This window comes from Balaenoptera borealis (assembly GCF_965194805.1).
Source record: "Balaenoptera borealis genome assembly, chromosome: 5".
NCBI classification, from domain to species: domain Eukaryota; kingdom Metazoa; phylum Chordata; class Mammalia; order Artiodactyla; family Balaenopteridae; genus Balaenoptera; species Balaenoptera borealis.
Window position 1 is genome coordinate 67,782,321 of NC_138862.1, and position 18,495 is coordinate 67,800,815.

The 18,495-nt window shown below is 37.4% G+C and overlaps 1 protein-coding gene across 1 annotated transcript in view; it reads left to right on the forward strand.

The window, feature by feature from the left end:
- SLC15A2 (solute carrier family 15 member 2) overlaps positions 1 to 18,495 on the forward strand; it is a 39,597-nt gene that overhangs the window by 19,249 nt on the left and 1,853 nt on the right. Inside the window, exons 8-21 of the mRNA XM_082394909.1 lie at positions 3,178 to 3,260; positions 3,682 to 3,768; positions 3,942 to 4,031; positions 4,256 to 4,300; positions 5,352 to 5,384; positions 6,112 to 6,200; positions 7,330 to 7,411; positions 7,987 to 8,121; positions 9,064 to 9,228; positions 9,382 to 9,428; positions 11,029 to 11,139; positions 11,809 to 11,905; positions 17,324 to 17,470; positions 18,045 to 18,149. Coding sequence (XP_082251035.1) covers positions 3,178 to 3,260; positions 3,682 to 3,768; positions 3,942 to 4,031; positions 4,256 to 4,300; positions 5,352 to 5,384; positions 6,112 to 6,200; positions 7,330 to 7,411; positions 7,987 to 8,121; positions 9,064 to 9,228; positions 9,382 to 9,428; positions 11,029 to 11,139; positions 11,809 to 11,905; positions 17,324 to 17,470; positions 18,045 to 18,149 — 1,316 coding nt within the window. The remainder of the gene's footprint in view (positions 1 to 3,177; positions 3,261 to 3,681; positions 3,769 to 3,941; positions 4,032 to 4,255; positions 4,301 to 5,351; positions 5,385 to 6,111; positions 6,201 to 7,329; positions 7,412 to 7,986; positions 8,122 to 9,063; positions 9,229 to 9,381; positions 9,429 to 11,028; positions 11,140 to 11,808; positions 11,906 to 17,323; positions 17,471 to 18,044; positions 18,150 to 18,495) is intronic.

The following is an 18,495-nucleotide window of genomic DNA, read 5'->3' on the forward strand; positions in this document are numbered from 1 at the left end:
GTCAAATGCATATATACACTACCAAACGTAAAATAGATAGCTAGTGGGAAGCAACCGCATAGCACAGGGAGATCTGCTCTGTGCTTTGTGACCACCTAGAGGGGTGGGATAGGGAGGGTGGGAGGGAGGGAGATGCAAGAGGGAAGAGATATGGTAACATATGTATATGTATAACTGATTCACTTTGTTATACAGCAGAAACTAACACACCATTGTAAAGCAATTATACTCCAATAAAGATGTTAAAAAAAAAAAAAAGAAGACAGTCAAATGATCTAAGCACCAGGAATTAGAGATAAACAAGTTATGGTACCTATTTGCAAGGAATTTTATTTTCCTGGTGAAGATACAGATAAGTGAACAATGAAGTTCTGTTCACTGTGATAAGTGCAGAAATAAAGATATCTACAAGGAAGTGCAGCAAAGGCATGAGTAACTAGGTTGCACTGAAGTTATTCAAATAAAGATTCACAAAAGAAAAGTTGGGGAAGGGCTCTCCAGGTAGGAAAAAAACAGTGCAAATGGAGAGGCAGAAAACAGAACATCGTATTTTGAGAACCAGTGTGATTTCATTAATGCCAGAATCAAATCTCTAAGGGGCAATCTCTATGGCATAAACCTTTAGAATAATGTTTCAAATTTGTATGGGAATGAGTCTTAATATAATGAAAACTTAATAATGATTATTTTCTCCAATATATAGATTGTCAATTCTTTGTTATGTATTTATATTATTAAATGAGATTATTCAGTGTTGAGCATACATTTATACAAGCCAGCATTTACTTGTAAGTTCTTGTATTTCCTTTACAATGAAAATGTGTTAAGGGTCAAATTTTGTATTTGAATTAGGTAAAGGGTTCAACAGTTAACAACAAAAAAAGACAGGCAAAGAGGGAAAACCCACAGATGAGACTAAGAAGGAATGGCCAAAGTGATAGTTGTTCTATCTTGGCTACCAAGAGGATTTCAAGAAGGGACTCATTCAGAGTAACAAATGTTACTGACTGGGAAGGCAAGATAAGGGTGGAAAATGTCCATTAAATATAGCAACAAGAGGGTCATTGATTTGATGATATCAGCTATGGTAGATTGGTGGAGATTCGAGACTAATTAGAGTAGATTGGGAAGTGAATAAGAGGGACGAAAGGGAAGACAGTATTTATAGCTAAAAGGCGACATGGAGTCAAGAGAGGATATTGAGCATGCTTGAATGTCATTAGGAAGACTCTAGTAAAGAAACATGTTGAAGATGTAATATAAGACAGTATAATCAGTACGAAAGTACACATGGCACAATTGCCTTTATACAGGAGGAGGAACATCAATCACCCTCACCTAAATGGAGAAAGGAGAGGATGGGTGTGGATACAGAAGTTAATAGATTTGGTGGCAAGAAGTTGAGGGAGTTTTCATTTGAAGCCTTCTATCTTCTTTGTGAAGTAAGAGGCAACGTCTACTAGTGGGAGGAGATGGTAGAGAAACTCAAGGTCCCTACTCATCTTCTTTAGTTAAGTGGCCTTGAAATTTAAGTGTGAACTTGTCAAGGTCTTCCTTTTATCACTTCACTGTCACTTTTTAGACCAGAATTCCTGAGAATTTCAGCCTCTTTCTGGGATCATTCTTAGTTTCAAGAGCAGTCTATTTCCTGTCCAAAATCTTCCACTTATCTAGATACCTCTTTATCTGCCCACTGGTCTCCCAGGAATAGCATTCTTTCTCTGAACTATTTTTTCTATCAACAATAAGAAGGCTGTGGTAGGTAAATGGTGCTATTTGGAGAAGCTTTGTGGAAACTGAGAGGATAAATAAAGAAAAAGTGGTAGAGTGAATCTGACTGAGAGGAATGGAGAAATTAGAAAGTTAAGATAGAGAAAAGTAAGGTGATTCAGGCATTCTGGATGTAAGGATATTGGAAATTGCTACTGGTCACTGAGAAAAGCATCTTGGGTAGGAGAGATCTACTAGAGGGGCATCTTGCTGGAGCTGGGAAGTCCATTCAGGAGGAAAGTACGTCTGGGAGGGTACCAAGATGGAGGTTTCCCACGGATTTTAGTTAAATTTAATAAACTTTAAAAAAATTTACTTTTTTATAATTGTAAAAGTAATATCTCATTGCTGGTAATTTGGAAAATAAAGGAGAAAATAAGAAAATTAAATTCACCTATAGATAACTGTGGAGATGTTGTTAAAGGATAAAGATAGGCGTTGAGGGAAAGAGAATGAGCTCAAGAACAGAAATAGAACAGAAAAGAATTTTTCATAGAAATGATAAATAGTGGTTAGAGGATAAGGTGCCAAATGGAGAATAATGAAAGGTAAAATGGGAAGTGGTAGGTTGAGGGGAGCTCCATTGCAGACAGGGGCCACCTCTTTTTTATCTTTATTACCAGTAGTATCTAGCACAGTGTGTAATGCAAGAATGAATGAATGAGGTGCTTTATGGTGGTTAAGAGTATAGATTCTTGAGTCAGGCCTCAGGTCAAAAATGCAGTTTCTGGCACTTTCTTGTACAAATTGCTTAATTTCTTTAATCCTTGATTTCTTCATGTGTAAAATAGAGTATTACATATTTTGTCAGGTTAAATCAGTACTGTATGTAAAATGCCTAACACTTCACATATAATAATAAATCTTCAAGAGATCATTAATGATAATAATAACCACCAGGATAATAATGAATTTGGGAAGGCCTTCCATGCCAGGAGTTTGGGCTTGTTAGGTAGGTCCAGGAAAAAATATTTTAATTTGGCATCAGATAAAAGAAGAAGAGAACAGGACTGAGAAACTAGTTGGTGGCCGTTTTGTTAATACAGGGTAGAAGTTGTGAGGTCCTACACAAGAGTCGCAGCAGTGGTGGTGCAAAAGAGGGGGCAGGCAGGAAATGCACTGAAGACAGAGGGTCAGTGAAAGTTGGTAATATGTCAGATGTAGAGATGAGGAAAGAAGAGTGAGAATTCAAAGGTGACTTTCATTTCTGTGATAACAGGAAAGTCTCAACACTGACCATTTTGGCTCCCATAGTTTTTATAACTCCAAAGTCAGGTAGCGTCAGTCAGTTCCCTCCCTTTATGAGATGTGCCAGTTGCTCCTATATTTCAGCATTCTGTCCTTAGTGTTTACATACTGAATGTGCTAAATGAGAAGCTAAGAACCTTGTTTGTCTATCAACTGCAGTTGTGTTTGCAATGGGAAGCAAAATATACAGAAAACCACCTCCTGAAGGAAACATAGTGACTCAAGTTGTCAAATGTATCTGGGTAAGTCCATGAATTATTTGCCTGCCTTTTTCAATCAAAGGGAAAGAGATGCTGTGCTGAGCATATAGGCCTTCAAACATGGCTTTTCTCAATGACCTCTGCTCTACTTCTGTGCCTTTTGGCAAACTGAGATTAATCGGTCTTCCCTCTGTGCCTCTACTTAACCATTAAGTTAAAAATAATGTAATCGTTTTTAAAAATGGGCAAAAGTCTTCTGAAATGTAGTTATATATGTTGCCAACAGAAAATAAGGATAGGTAAAATTAGATTTGAAATATTCTGAAATTCAATGCCTGATGAAATCAAAAGGTTGGAGTAAGTCACTTAAGAGTTATGTGTGTTTGAGGGAAGAGATAATGAATTGGAAAAAGCAGGGGATGGTTTTTTTGGTCTCTCCTCTGATATCTACGCTCTGCCCTAGTTTGCCATTTCCAACCGTTTCAAGAACCGTTCTGCGGACATTCCAAAGCGAGAGCACTGGCTGGACTGGGCAGCTGAGAAATACCCAGTAAGTTGGAACTGTAGAAACATCTGATGCCTCCATGTAGTCTTTCCTAATGTCCAAACTGATTCCCTCCTGCTGTATTTGACCTCTTCTCTTACTGTTCTGGGCCACTTCTACTCTAAGCAAGAAAACCCTATCTGGCAATTCAGCCTGTTCCTTCTCACCCCTTCTTGCAGAGGCACCTCATTATGGATGTGAAGGCACTGACCAGGGTACTATTTCTTTATATCCCGTTGCCCATGTTCTGGGCTCTTTTGGATCAGCAGGTAAGAATGGAGACACAAGAGGGAGGGGATATGGGAATATATGTATACGTGTAGCTGATTCACTTTGTTATACAGCAGAAACTAACACACCATTGTAAAACAATTATACTCCAATAAAGATGTTAAAAAAAAAAAAAGAATAGTTCTTTTGAAAGCTACCCCTTCTTCCAGCCCCTTCCCTCTCAGAGAAAGGGATTTCTTTTAATAGCATCTGTTTGCCCTAGGGCTCACGATGGACCTTGCAAGCCACCAGGATGAATGGGAATTTGGTGAGTAGAAGAGATTTTTCCAGAGAAGTCTATCATTTTCTTTATAATCCATATTAAGGAGAAATTTCTTTGTGTTTTTGCCTGAAAAGTGACATAAGATCATAAGAGATGTGTCTTTAGCATGAAGATCCTGAGTAGGCAAAGTAAAGAAAGCAAATCTAGAAAGAAAAAACAGAATCTTATCTTTAGAAATCAGAAATGTAAGGATGGAAAGGTTTAAATGTATACAAAGAAGCATTGAGAGGGTAGCAAATGAAGTGATAGAGCCTAGGGGAGTGGATGTTTTCTTCCATCTAAGCCTGGCCAGGGCACAGCGGGTTTGATTGCTGCTACAACACAATTGGCACCATCTCTTAGGCAGGGCTAACAGCAGAGGACCCAGAGGTGGGATATTTTGTACATGGATACAGAAATAACGGGAAAATTGTAAACATTATTTCCTCTTTTTCCAATTTCCATTCATTGGCAAAAAGTCTTCTCTCATTTGTTCCCACTTCCTAGATTATTGTATTGTTCTTCTATTGTCTCAGTTGTGAAGAGGGCAGGGTAGAATGATGCCAGGGTTTTATGATGCCAGTCTGTTTGGAGCCTGCTTAATATAATTTCACTTTTTTCCTTCCCCTGGCTGTCCAGGATTTACCATGTTTGTCCTCTTTTTGACCTCCTGGAGAACAACTTCAGAAACACTGTGTGTCAGTGGGAGTCTTCACCCTAACCATGATGTCTTGTCCTTCGTATTATTACCACCTACGACTGCAGTTACTGAGATGAATAAAAAACACACTGACTCTATTCTCTTTCAAGTTAAAGAAAGTATAATGCACAGAAAATAAGATTCTCCCTTAAGCCCATCTGCCTTCAGGAGACATAGCCTAAAGCCATTCCCAGTCTCTTTCCCCACATACTCTTACAAGGATAATAGTGATCCTGAACCAAAGACCTGATGGATTTTACCTTACGCTTCTCACCTGCTAATTAGCAAGATGGTTGATCTAGGCTTTTTTTTTGTCTTTAGGCCACCATCTTAATGTCATTTGTTATCATGTTTCAGGGTTTTTTTGTGCTTCAGCCTGACCAGATGCAGGTAGGAGACTTCTCTATAGTGCCGGGTACTTATTTCTTTCCTCATCTACACCATTGCCTGTAGTAGTAGGATTACCAACCATAATTTGATGTTTTTTTCCTTGTATGCTGAGGAGAGCTAAACATAGGGATGAAAATATTCTCTTTAAGCCCCACACTTCTCTTTCACATCCTCTGTTAAGTAAGTAGCTCCTGATCAACTCAAGGGAGACTGAGTTTTGAGCTCACAGGGCAAGTATAAGCACTGGATTTTTTTCCATGTCAAGTATCATGGAAATATTGTCAAAGAAAGTATAAGGCTTTGTTGTGTGAGCAACAAAATCAGAATCTCTGTTTATTGGTGACTCCCAGGTATTTTTTAAAACTCTTGTTCAACAATCCCCAATTCTTCCTTCTCTCATTCCTTTCTCCTGGCCTTGACATTTTTCCCTTGGCTGTGGTGCTGAAGAAGATAAGTGAAAATGGGAGGGGAAAGCTCCCAGTTGATTGACAGAAAAACAGGTTCAGAGTGAAACTGGTTCCTTGGGATATTTGGAAGCTAATGTGCTATGCAGGGGAAATAGAGTCTTGGGTGTAAAGAGACTGAAAGATGTGGAATCATTCTGTACATAGTATGATGAAAGTGTGTTTGGATGTGAGAGAGAGTGCACACATGCAAATGAGAGCACATGCTCACACTCATGATAGAAGAACACTTGTAACTAATCCTTTTTACCATGGTGTTACAGGTACTAAATCCCTTTTTGGTTCTTATCTTCATCCCATTGTTTGACCTTGTCATTTATCGTCTGGTCTCCAAGTGTGGCATTAACTTCACGTAAGTGCTCACTATGCCTATGTTACTCCAAACTGACTCAACATTTGCCCAGTTTGATAAAGAGTCAATATCTTTTCTACTTAGTGATGATTTGTTTTGATTTATCATTTTTCTGCTTCTGTTTATCCATGTTAGATTAAACGCCTGTTAATACTGGAGGACGGGAATTAGATCTAATTAATTCTTATGATAGAGAGTCCAAGCCATTACTACAGACTTACATATGTGATGTTGAAGAGTTAGGACTATACTTCATGGAAAGTCAAAAGTATGTGAGATTAGGCTCCTAAACCAACTTGTTGCTTTGTTCTTGAAAGTTGCCTCTTCAAAGAAGTCCAAAGCCTTTGAGGATAACTAATCCCTTTAAATCTTCTACTGTCCCTATGAAACAAATGGGGGACCTCATAAGAGTGGGGATAGAATTGTCCCTAATTACTGCTTTCCCCCCCTTCTAAATAGAAGTGTTATTCTTTGTAAAGTTTGACAGAGGAGGGTGTTAAGTCTTCTCTAATTTCTGATTTAATAGCAATTTCCTTTTGATAACCACTTACCATATTCAAATGACCTTTTGTCATTTACTCATTCATTGAGCAGTTTATTGAGTTCAGCACCAAGTGCTATGCAAATGTAAGAGCACAAATCTTGCTCTTAAGGTGTTTACTCTTTAGTAAGGAAGCTAGAAAATATGCAAGGTTAATTATTGCAACAAGGTGAAATATGTTAAGTGCCCTAAGAAGGAAAGCAAAGTGCCAGGGAAATGCAGAGATGGAAGAGAGATGGAAGAGAGAGGCCAGGGTCAAGAAAGACTTCTGAAGAAGAGGAAAAGGAGGTAATAATATATAGTGACTAGTATATGGTAAATGTTCAGTAAATCTGGCTATATTACTATTATTTTTGTTATTATGACATAATGGATTAAAAAAATCATAAGCAAAGATAGAGGGAAAAATTTGGTGCATTACAGAGGACAATTCAGTATGACTCAGGTAAAAGTAGAAAGAAGGTTGTTTGAAGGGGAGGCAATACTTTGAAAAGTAATTGGGACCAAATTAGCTAAGCTTAGGGGGTTTAGATTTTATTCTTTAGAGTCTAGAGTTTAGCTATAATTGTCTCTTTCTTTCCCCTATAGATCACTTAGGAAAATGGCTGTTGGTATGATCCTAGCATGCCTGGCCTTTGCAGTTGCTGCTACTGTAGAGATAAAAATTAATGTGAGTACAATAAATCTTAAGCCATGAGGGCAGGACCATACCTATTTTGTTCACTTTTCTGACTTGTTCAATCTTGATTCCCTGGGCCCTAAGCACAGTACCTGTTTTAAAGAAGGTGCATAATAAGTGTTTGTGGTAAATGAGTAGATACAGGGGTAGAGCAGCAGTGCAAAATGAAGCCCACCTCCCACCTGAGTGATTCAGAGTATATTGTCAAGGAATTTCTAAACACCGGTATCCAAGATATATAACCATCTCTTAGATAGCTTACCAGACACTCAAACAAATAACTTTTGGCAGATTGAATAGCCACTATTAGGGAATGATGTATGAGGCCACGGCTGAGTCAAAAAGCATGGAGTTTGTTACCTGGCATCAGTGCTTGCTATATTGAGCTGGTATTTCCCCCTCCAAACTGCCTTCAGAGTTTTCTAAGCCAAATGCTCTTTAGAGGTAGAAAACTGTGTCCTCCTGACTAGATGAGCTAGGCTGTCGAGAAAGGACTGAGGTATGTGTTCTCATGGTATCTGAAGGGTTATTTGTTGGTAATTCTAACATGTGTTCTCTGTCCTAAGGAAATGGCCCCACCCCAACCAGATTCCCAAGAGATTTTCCTACAAGTCTTGAATCTGGCAGATAATGAGGTGGAGGTTACAGTGCTGGGAGATGAAAACAACTCTCTGTTGGCAGAGTCCATCAAATCCTTTCAGGTGACGTATGGACTTGAATGAATCAGAAATACATTCAGATTATGCGCCAAGGCAGCAGCATAATACAGTGGTGAAGAGCGTGCACTTGGGGAGTCAAACTGCCCCAGTCCAATTCCTGGTTCTGCCACTCCCTAGCTATAAGACCCTGAACAGGTTATTTGATCTCTAAGCCTCAGTTTTAGCATCTGTAAAATGGCAATAATTTTTATGTCATAAGCTGTTGTAAGGATAAATATTATATGTAAAGTGCTTAGCATAATGTCTGGGACATTGTAAGCTCTCAATAGGTTGTAATTTGTCTTATTATTTCAAACTGCCTTGTAACACACACCCTGTGGAAGAGTTTGGCTTGCATATTTTCACTACTATATTATACATATTCTGAAATATTCATTTAAAAATATTTTTTAAATAATAAAAGTAATATACGTTTATTGTAGAAAATTGGGGAGTATGTCAAAAGATATAAAAACCACCTATAAATCCATCACATGGAGATAATCATAGTTAGCATTTTTGTATAAATGAATAAACAAATTTTTAAAAAGTGTTGAAACACTATATGTTGTATTGACCTTGATTTTTTTCTTAACATTAACTGCATCATAAGCATTTTCCCATGCCCTTAGGTAAACTTTGAGAATGTGATTTTAATGGATACATAATATTCTATTCTGTGGCTATAACATGGTTTAGTAAAATATTTCCTTATAGGTATTTAATTTTTTTTGTTATTATACATAATTCTATAATGAACATCCTTACTCATAAACCTTTATTCAAGCCTCTAATTACTCCTATGGTATATTTCTAGAAATGGAATTACTAGGTTAAAGGGTAATGTTGAAAGTATCTAATGAGGTCACCTGCCCTGGGTTACTATGAGATTGTGATGTCCAAGATGGGGTAGAAGGTGAGTGTGACAGGCTCTTCATTCTATAGAAAATGCCACACTATTCCAGACTCCACCTGAAGACAAAAAGCCAGAATTTCCACTTCCAACTGAAATATCACAATTTGTCTGTCTACACTGAGCATTCTGTGGAGGAGAAAAAATGGTACACTCTGATCATTCGAGAAGATGGGAGAAGTATTTCTAGCATGATGGTAAGTTGAGGAATGGCCTAGTTTCCAAATTATCTTAGAGTATGATGACTGGGCTCATCAATATCTTACCAAGGATATGACTGATGATCAAAGTTTCTGATTATCAGTTCCCTCTTGTCAGCTGTAACTGATTTTTACTTCCCTCTGTTGTAGGTAAAGGATGAAGAAAACAAAACAACCAATGGGATGACAGCCATGAGGTTTGGATGCCAAGGAGACCCAGGCCTCTCTGTTCTCTTGAATCTTGGGTCTCTTCTGATCTGTGGGGCTTCACATAAAGAGACTTCACATTCTACTTGTCTTGTACAGGGATTCTCTTCCTAGAATGTCAAGAGAATTAGTGTCAGAAGGCATTTCCCAGGGCAGTGAGAAGCATAGATTCAAAACCAAGTCTTTTGGCTTGCTTTCTCCTGTGGTATTCAAAGATGACCCTGTATTTATGTACGCCCCCTGTGCTCTGCAACATAAATCTCTTCTGCTGAATTGTATCCACTTATCTTGCTCTTAGGAAAATAACTGAATTCTTTCCTCTCTGTGATCACCAGAGAGAAATTTAGAAGTAAGCAAATAATCCTCCCTTCGTTATTGGTAGTTGAATATCTTTTATAGTTACTGTGTTTTTAAAGTAAAATTTAAAATAAACCTATAGAGGCCTCATGGTTTAGTAAAGGCAACACACTTGGAGTCAAAAGACTTGGTTTTGAATCTAGATAAGGCTGAAGGTCTTGTTAGACAGCCTGGGACATTTACAGAAATGGAGCCCTGAAGGGGTCACCTGCTCACTGGGGCAGGAATCTGACATGAAATAGACAGATGCATGTGCCTATTAGATGGTTGCTGTTGAGAATAGCATTTTAGAGGAGAACTTTCAATGAAAAGTTTGAATTTCACTGAAGGGTGGAACAGTCATAATAATCTGCTTTTGCATATGCAGCTTCAGAAAAAGTAAACAGATCAAAATAAGTAAGACAACAATGAGGATAGGACTTCCCTGGGTCAGAGAGCAATGGGAACCTCCAGGAAGGATGAAAGGGAGCAATTTCTAGGTTAGTGCAGGATGATTGAATGTCCAGAAATCAATATCAAGGATTTTAGAGGGAACTGCCCTTCTAATCCCATGGGCCAGCGACCAACGCAAATGCTACCAGAAACCCAAACTGAGGGAGCAATTTAGCAGCCTGGGTTCAAAAGACTAGAAAGATGGTTCTGAAAGAGTCCAGGGTTATCTGCAGACCCAAAACAATGATAGTTCAACCTACTGTGGGCTGGGAGTCTGAGCTTTGCATAAGTCAAATCAGACTTCATTTGTAAGAGGATAAAGTATCAGTTTTATATAAATACTGGTATGTATTTATACATACATGTGTATATATATATATATATGTATATATATATATATATACACACACATAATTATTTTTCTTAGTGGAGTCTCAGTTGATGAATTACACCATTAGAAGAGGGAAAGAAATTAGGTGCAGCTAAGGTGGGTTAGTAAGGAGACTCGGACTGCCATGGGTGATCACAATAGTGTCATCCCAGCTGAAATCAGGTGAGAGTGTGGCAGATAAAAAGCTAATACCTGAGGAAAGAAAAGGTTAGGGACAGCTAAGACTACTGATTGCTTCTTACATGTGAGTTCGTTTATTCACCCAGTTAACAATATACATCACGTACCTTTTATGTGCCAGCCACTGTTCTAGGCACTAGGCATATAGCAGTAAACAAAACAGAAAAGGCCCCTGCCCTTTTATCAGGTGGGAGAGTTTGTCTGATCTGTAACAATGTCTCTACCCTTAGGTTTGTTAACACTTTGCATGAAGAGATCAACATCTCCCTGGGTACAGATAGCTCCCTCCGTGTTGAAGAAGACTATGGTGTGTCTGCTTACAGAAGTGTGCAAAGAGGAGAGTAAGAGCATTACCCTTGTAATTTTACTTTTATCAACAACTGTTTTTTAAATGCTTTCTTTGCATATAGGTGGGAGGATTAGGTATATCTCAGCTAATTTTAAATACACACAGATTCCTGCTCTCTTTCGACCTTTGCCTCCTTCCCTCAGTCTCACCTTTTTCTGCACAGATATATTGAGATCATGCTTGTTGTAAAGGCCATACTGTATAGTCAACAGGCCATCTCTGGGAGGTTTGCCAGTTTATTATTGGCTTCCACTCCTACCCTTTGGTAACTCCTATTAACACCTCCTTCGAGCTTATCCTTTCAGGTTCACTGTTTTATGCTGTTCCACTAATTCATAAGACTTAGAAGAGAAAAATTCGTAAAATTTAGATGAGAAGACTTAGAGTCTGAAGTTCACAAAAGAAGAGAATTTGTGCCTTCTGCATTCAGGTTTAAGGTGAAAAAAAAAATTAGCCAACAGACAATGAAAAGCTCAGATCAGGGGTAGAAAACATCTGGCATGAAAATAATTCACTCTGAGACTCCTCTCCTCAAAGAGAAATGGTAGCTTTGCTGATTGATTCACCATCAGTAGAGAGATGAAATCACTCTTTCCTCCAGAGATGGGAGTGCTTTTCTAAACTGTAATGTTGATTCTAACCTAAATTTATCCTGTTCCAGATATCCTGCAGTGCCTTGTAGAACAAAAAATGAGGACTTTTCACTGAATTTGGGTCTACTAGACTTTGGTGCAGCTTATCTGTTTGTTATTACTAATGTAAGTAGCTCATGGCCACCCTTACTCTCTCCTTCCATATATCTGTATCTATATTTATGTCTATATAACTATATCATATCTATATATATATATAAATCTATATCTATCTGAATCTGTATCTATCCTGGGACCCAAAGAAGACTCTGTGGCAAGACAGCATCACATACTTATTTCTAGTGTAAGGTGATAGTTTCTGTAGTGACTTTAGAAAACCTACTAAGGTCTCCATGAGGACTTAAAAGAGATAACATTGGCAACAGGCACAGGGTCTTGGGGAATGGTAGTCATAATTTATCCTGAGTCATTGCTATGAGGTGACATGGTCTGCTGCAGTCTCATTATGGCCCCAAGAAAACAATAATTGTTTAGGTCTTCTTGACTGACTCCACATGCGGGTCTCCTAGCTCCTTGGAAACTGATCTGCTAGCATATCACAGTCTGAAATACCAAGACTGGTAGCAAATGTCAATCTCTACACAAAGTTTAGGGAATGAATTAACTGTGCTCCATCAAAAGCAATTGTCTCAGCACTCAGGACATGACACCTCTGAATTTTAATTCTGATGTGAATCTTGATTCTAATTTTATTTCATTACTTTTGACATTGTATTAAATATAAAAAGAAGACAGTGAATAAGAAAAAGATGGAAAATTTCTAGAAGTGTGATGAGAATAATCTGTAAAGTTTTTTTAATTTTAATTAATTTAATTAGCATATCTTTAGTATGCCATTTTTTATTACAGCTTTATTGAGATATAAGTCATATACCATACAGTTCACCCACTTAAAGTGTATAATGGTTTTCAATGCACTAACATATTCAATATATATTGTATATTCAATACATATATAGAATATATTTTCAATAATGTATGTTCAATGGTTTTTAATAAATTCACAGAGTTGTGTAATTTTAGAACATTTTCATCATTCCAAAAAGAAGCTTAGCAGTTACTCACTATTCCCCCCCATACCCTCTAACACTAGCGACCACTTGTTTACTTTCAGTCTCTATAAATTTGCCTATTCTGCCTATTTCGTATAAATGGAATGATATAACGTGGCCTTTTGTGTCTGGATTCTTTCATTTAGCATATTTTTTAAGGTTCATTCATATAGCATACATCAGTACTTCATTTCTTTTTATTGCCCAATAATATTCCATTTTATAGGTATAACACATTTTATTCATATTCATCAGTTGATGAACATTTGGTTGTTTTCACCTTTTGACTAACATAAATAATGTTGTTATGAACATTCATGTACAAGTTTTTGTGTGGACATATATTTTCACTTCTCTTGGGTGGAATTGTTGGGTCACATGGTAACTCTATGTTTAACCATTTGAGGAACTGCTAGACTTTTCCAAAGTGAGCATACATTTAACATTCCCACCAATAGAAGGTGGCAATTTTTCTACATCTTTGCCAACACTTGTTTTTCTATCTTCTTAATTATAGCCATCCTAGTAGGTATGAAATGATATTTCATTGTGGTTTTTATTTATATTTTCCTGATGACTAATGATGTTCAGCACCTTTTTATGTACTTTTTGGCCATTTGTAATCTGCTTTGGAGAAATGTCTATTCAAATTCTTTGCCCAATTTCTAATTGGGTTGTGTTTTAATTATTGAGTTGTGAGCATTCCTTATGTATTTTTTTTTTTTTTAGAAATTCACGTTCTTATTGATTGATTGATTGATTGATTGATTGATTGCTGTGTTGGGTCTTCGTTTCTGTGCGAGGGCTTTCTCTAGTTGCGGCAAGCGGGGACCACTCTTCATCGCGTTGCGCGGGCCTCTCACTATCGCAGCCTCTCTTGTTGCGGAGCACAGGCTCCAGACGCGCAGGCTCAGTAATTGTGGCTCACGGGCCCAGTTGCTCCGTGGCATGTGGGATCTTCCCAGACCAGGGCTCGAACCCGTGTTCCCTGCATTGGCAGGCAGATTCTCAACCACTGCGCCACCAGGGAAGCCCTACCTTATGTATTTTAAACATAAGTCAATTATCAGATATATATTTGCAAATATTTCCTCCCATTCAATAGGTTGTCTTTTTAACTTCCTTAATGGTGTCCACTGAAGTACTAACATTTTTAATCTCTATGATGTTCAATTTATCAATTTTTTTCTTTGATTGCTTGTGCTTTTGGTGTTACATCTAAGAAACCATTGCGAAATCCAGTGTCATGAGAATTTATGCCCATTATTTTCCTTTAAGAGTTTTATAGTTTTACCTCTTATATTTAGGTCTTTAATCCATTTTGAGTTCATTTTTGTATATGATGTGAGCTTGGGGCTTAACTGCATTCTTTTGTATGTAAATATCCAGTTGTCCCAGCACAATTTGTTGAAGACTCGTCTTTTCCCGTTAAATGGTCTTGACATTTCTTGTCAAAAGTCAATTGACCAGAAATGTGAAGGCTTATTTCTGGATTCTCAATTCTATTCTATTGATCTATATATTTATTCTTGTGCCAGTACAATAATCTCTTGGTTACTGTTATTTTGTAGTAAATTTCAAAATCAGGAAGTATGAGTTTTTCAACTTAGTTCTTCCCTTTAAAGATTGTTTTGGCTATTATGGGTCCCATGAATTTTCAGATGAATTTTAGGATCAGCTTAGGATCAGAAGCCAGCTGGGATTTTTGAGAGGGATTGCACTGAATCTGTAGGTGATTTTGAGTTTTGCTATCTTAACAATATTGTCTCCTGGTCAGTGAACATGAGATGTTTTTCCATTTATTTAGGTCTTCCTTAAGACCTAAATTTTTCAACAATATTTTGTAGTTTTTAGAGTATAGGTTTTACATTTATTTTGTTAAATTTATTCCTAAGTATTTTATTCTTTATTTTGCTGTTGCTAATGTAATCATTTTCCTAATTTCATTTTTAGATTGTTCATTGCAAATATGTAGAAATACAATTGATATTGATCTTGTGTCCTGCAACCTTACTGAACTCATTTGATAGTTTTAATAGTTTTTTAGTGGATCCCTTAGGACTTTCTACATACAAGATCCTGTCATCTGCATAAAGAAGATTTACTTCTATCTTTTCAGTGTGGATGACTTTTATTTCTTTTTCTTGACTAATTGCTCTTGCTTGAACCTCCAATACAGTATTGAATAGAAGTGGTGAGAGTAGACATCCTCTTAGGGGGAAAGCATTCAGTCTTTTATCACTAAGTATGTTAGCTGTGGGGTTTTCATAGGTATTTATCAGGTATCAGGTTAAGTTCCCTTCTATTCCTAGTTTGTTGTGGGTTTTGTTTGTTTTTTACTCTGAAGGGGGGAGGTTGAATTTTGTCAAATGCTTTTTCTGTGTCTATTGAGATAATCATATGGTTTTCTATTGATATGGTATATTATATTAATTGATTTTCTGATGTTAAACCGACCTAGCTGTATTAGTTTTCTAGGGCTGCTGTAACAAAGTACCACAAGCTGAGTGGCTTTATCAACAGAAATTTATTTCCTTACAGTCATAAAGGCTAGAAGTCCAAGATCAAGGTGTTGGTAGAGCTGTTTCCTTCTGAGAGCTGTGAGAAAGAATCTGTTTCATTTAGCTTCCTTTAGCTTCTAGTGGTTTTCTGGCAGTATTTGGTGTTTCTTGATGTGTAAAAGAATCACTCCAGTCTCTGCCTTCATCTTCTAATGGAGTTCTCCCTGTATGTTTGTCTATGTTCAAATTTCTCTTATGAGGACACCAGTCACATTAGATTAGAGCCCACCCTAGTGACCTCATTTTAACTTGACTAATTCTATCTGTAACAACCCTATTTCTAAATAAGGTCACATTCTCAGGTACTAGGGGTTAGGACTTCCAACATGAGTTTTAGGGGGACACAACTCAACCCATAACACTTGCATTCCTGGTGTTTTCCTTCTGTCTCTCATATACTGCTCAAGATAGAGGCTATATATATTGTTTCTGAATGCCAGGATAATAAGCATCTAGAGTAGAGATCATATATTAGAGGCCTGAGGGCCCAGTTCCTCATGTAGTCCTGTTTTGTTTGGTCTGTACAGTCTTGACAAAAATAAAAATAATTATTATTAATTGACAATATTTAAAATTAGAGTGATTTTACCTAAGAAACTGGAATCCTTACATTTCTTAAAAACAAAATCAGAAGATTCTATAACAGGTATTACCATGTCAGTTGGCTGGTGCTATAGTGCCTGTACACTTTAGATGGGGCTGGGCTGTCCAGTTCACCATAGTCCCTATCATTACCATTCAGCCTGCTTTGTTTAGTTAATTACCTGCCTGTGTGTATTTGAGAATGTGACCTTGATTTACAAGCTCAGGTCACAGTCTTCTCTTAGGCTAAGAAAACCCAAATATATGCCCAGGTATTGTTCACAATACCAACTAAAACAACATTTGCCTTACTACATTTCAAACGCAATGGGTTTTGACTCAGAGAATCAAGGGCATTTGGACATCAAAGACTTTTGATTTCAGGGACTTTTGACCTATATGTTTTAGCTCCGCTATTTTTATCTCATGATATATCCAGATATTACACTGGCTATCTAATAACACTTACTACCTAATAACTTGGTTTTACTCCAACAAAAATACATAATTCCAAAAATTTAATTCCATTATTGTAAGAAATATTAGTAAATATAATCTATATAAAATAAAACCAACTACAGCTAAAAACCTGCATGTAATAAAAGTAATTTTAGATGAAAAAAGAATTGTAGAATCGTGTATATTGGTAACATTAATAACAAAAAATTGACCCTGAAAAGATTCTTTTTGACCAAAATTTTACAGAAAAATTGCATCTTTTTGACAAAATTTGAATGTGTAAGATTTGAGTTCAAAAATAATGGCTAATAAATAGAATTCAACATAGCAAGTGGTATTTGATATGGATTTTAAAACATTGATCAAGAAAATCTTCAATGTAAGGGTTACCAAGAAAATAACTCATTTTGATAAAAGTAATTTTAGTAAAATAGATATTTAAATGGAAAATGTTAGAAATAGTTTAACTGTATTTACATAGAAAATTTAACAAGGAGTTAAACTTTTCTTAAGTACATGCTTTTCTGAAAATTCATTGTGTTTGTATAATTCAGATGCCATTTTACATTTAAAATGTTGGTCAGGATCAAAATACCCAGTAGGTCAAAATGGTGGGAATCCAAAGTACAGTATCAAAATAGTCTACCATTTAAGGGCTCTGCAGTAATGGTATTTGATTGACTGAAGTCAGGGAAGTGAGTTCAGTGTTAGTGAAAGGAATTTCAAAAAACTGAAATTGTGTAGAAATTGCTTGGTAGCACAAGGATGAAAATACAATGAGGGGATGGATATAAGACCATAAAATGTTGTAGGCCAGGAATATTTACTTGAGACTCCTGACAAGCCCATTTCTTCTTTCCCTCACTAAGAGCACCAGTCAGGGTCCTCAGGCCTGGAAGATGGAATATATCCCAGCCAACAAAATGTCCATCGCATGGCAGCTACCACAATATGCCCTTGTTACAGCTGGGGAGGTCATGTTCTCTGTCACAGGACTTGAGTTTTCTTATTCTCAGGTAGGTTTTTGCAAGTGGAAGGTGGAGGTGGAGCTGTTGCTCAGAGGATGGAGTTTTAATCCTGGCACTGCCTTAATTAGGTATGTGACCCTGGCCAAGACCTCCATATTTTTTGGCCTTAGATTCCTTATGGTCCTGAACAGAGTATCAACTTGACTCCTAGGGTAATGGCAGGCGGGATCCCTATGCTGTTTGGGATCCAGAAAAGGATACTTAAATACTGAGAATAAGGGCTATGGAATCAAACTGCCCACATTCAGATTTTGGCTGCACACCTAATGTGTAACCTTGAGCAAGTGTATCTCTCTAATGCTATTTTTCTTTATGTAAAAAATAATAGTAATAGAACTTATCCCTTAGGGTTGTAATGAAGATTATATGAAATAATGAATTAAAATATTCAGTTAAGAGCTCCATCTTATTGTTACTTTGAACATTATTACCATCCCCTGAATCAATGTGATAGCTGAACTTAGTAGGGGAAGTTTTTGTGGGAGAAGTTTTCTGGATAGATGCATGGGGCATGAGGGTGGTGTAGGGAGTTTGTTTACTAACAAATTTGTGTCCTCTCTAGGCTCCCTCTAGCATGAAGTCGGTACTCCAGGCAGCCTGGTTGTTGACAGTTGCAGTTGGGAACATCATCGTGCTTATTGTGGCACAGTTCAGCAGCCTGGTACAGGTATGGACCTAAGGGAAGCAGGAGCACGTGTCTACCCAAGAATTTCCCTCCAACTTCCTCTGCTCTCTCTTCCCCCTCCCCTCTGTCTCCCACATTCCCCACTCAGCCCTCTGACTTGAGATGGATTAGATACCCACAGACTTTGCCAGAAAAATAGACATGTAAGTGGCAATAATGACTACAGTAGGCCCATGCAAGGACAGGCCAGTGAGCCCTGTCTTTTCCTGCCAAAGCTCTTCCTAAACAGGTGACCCTGGGTAAATCTGCTCCCCAGTCCTCATCCTATAAAGATCCCTTTAGTTTCAGGTTCTCCATATTCTTCTCTTATATGTATTTCTTCCTGCAG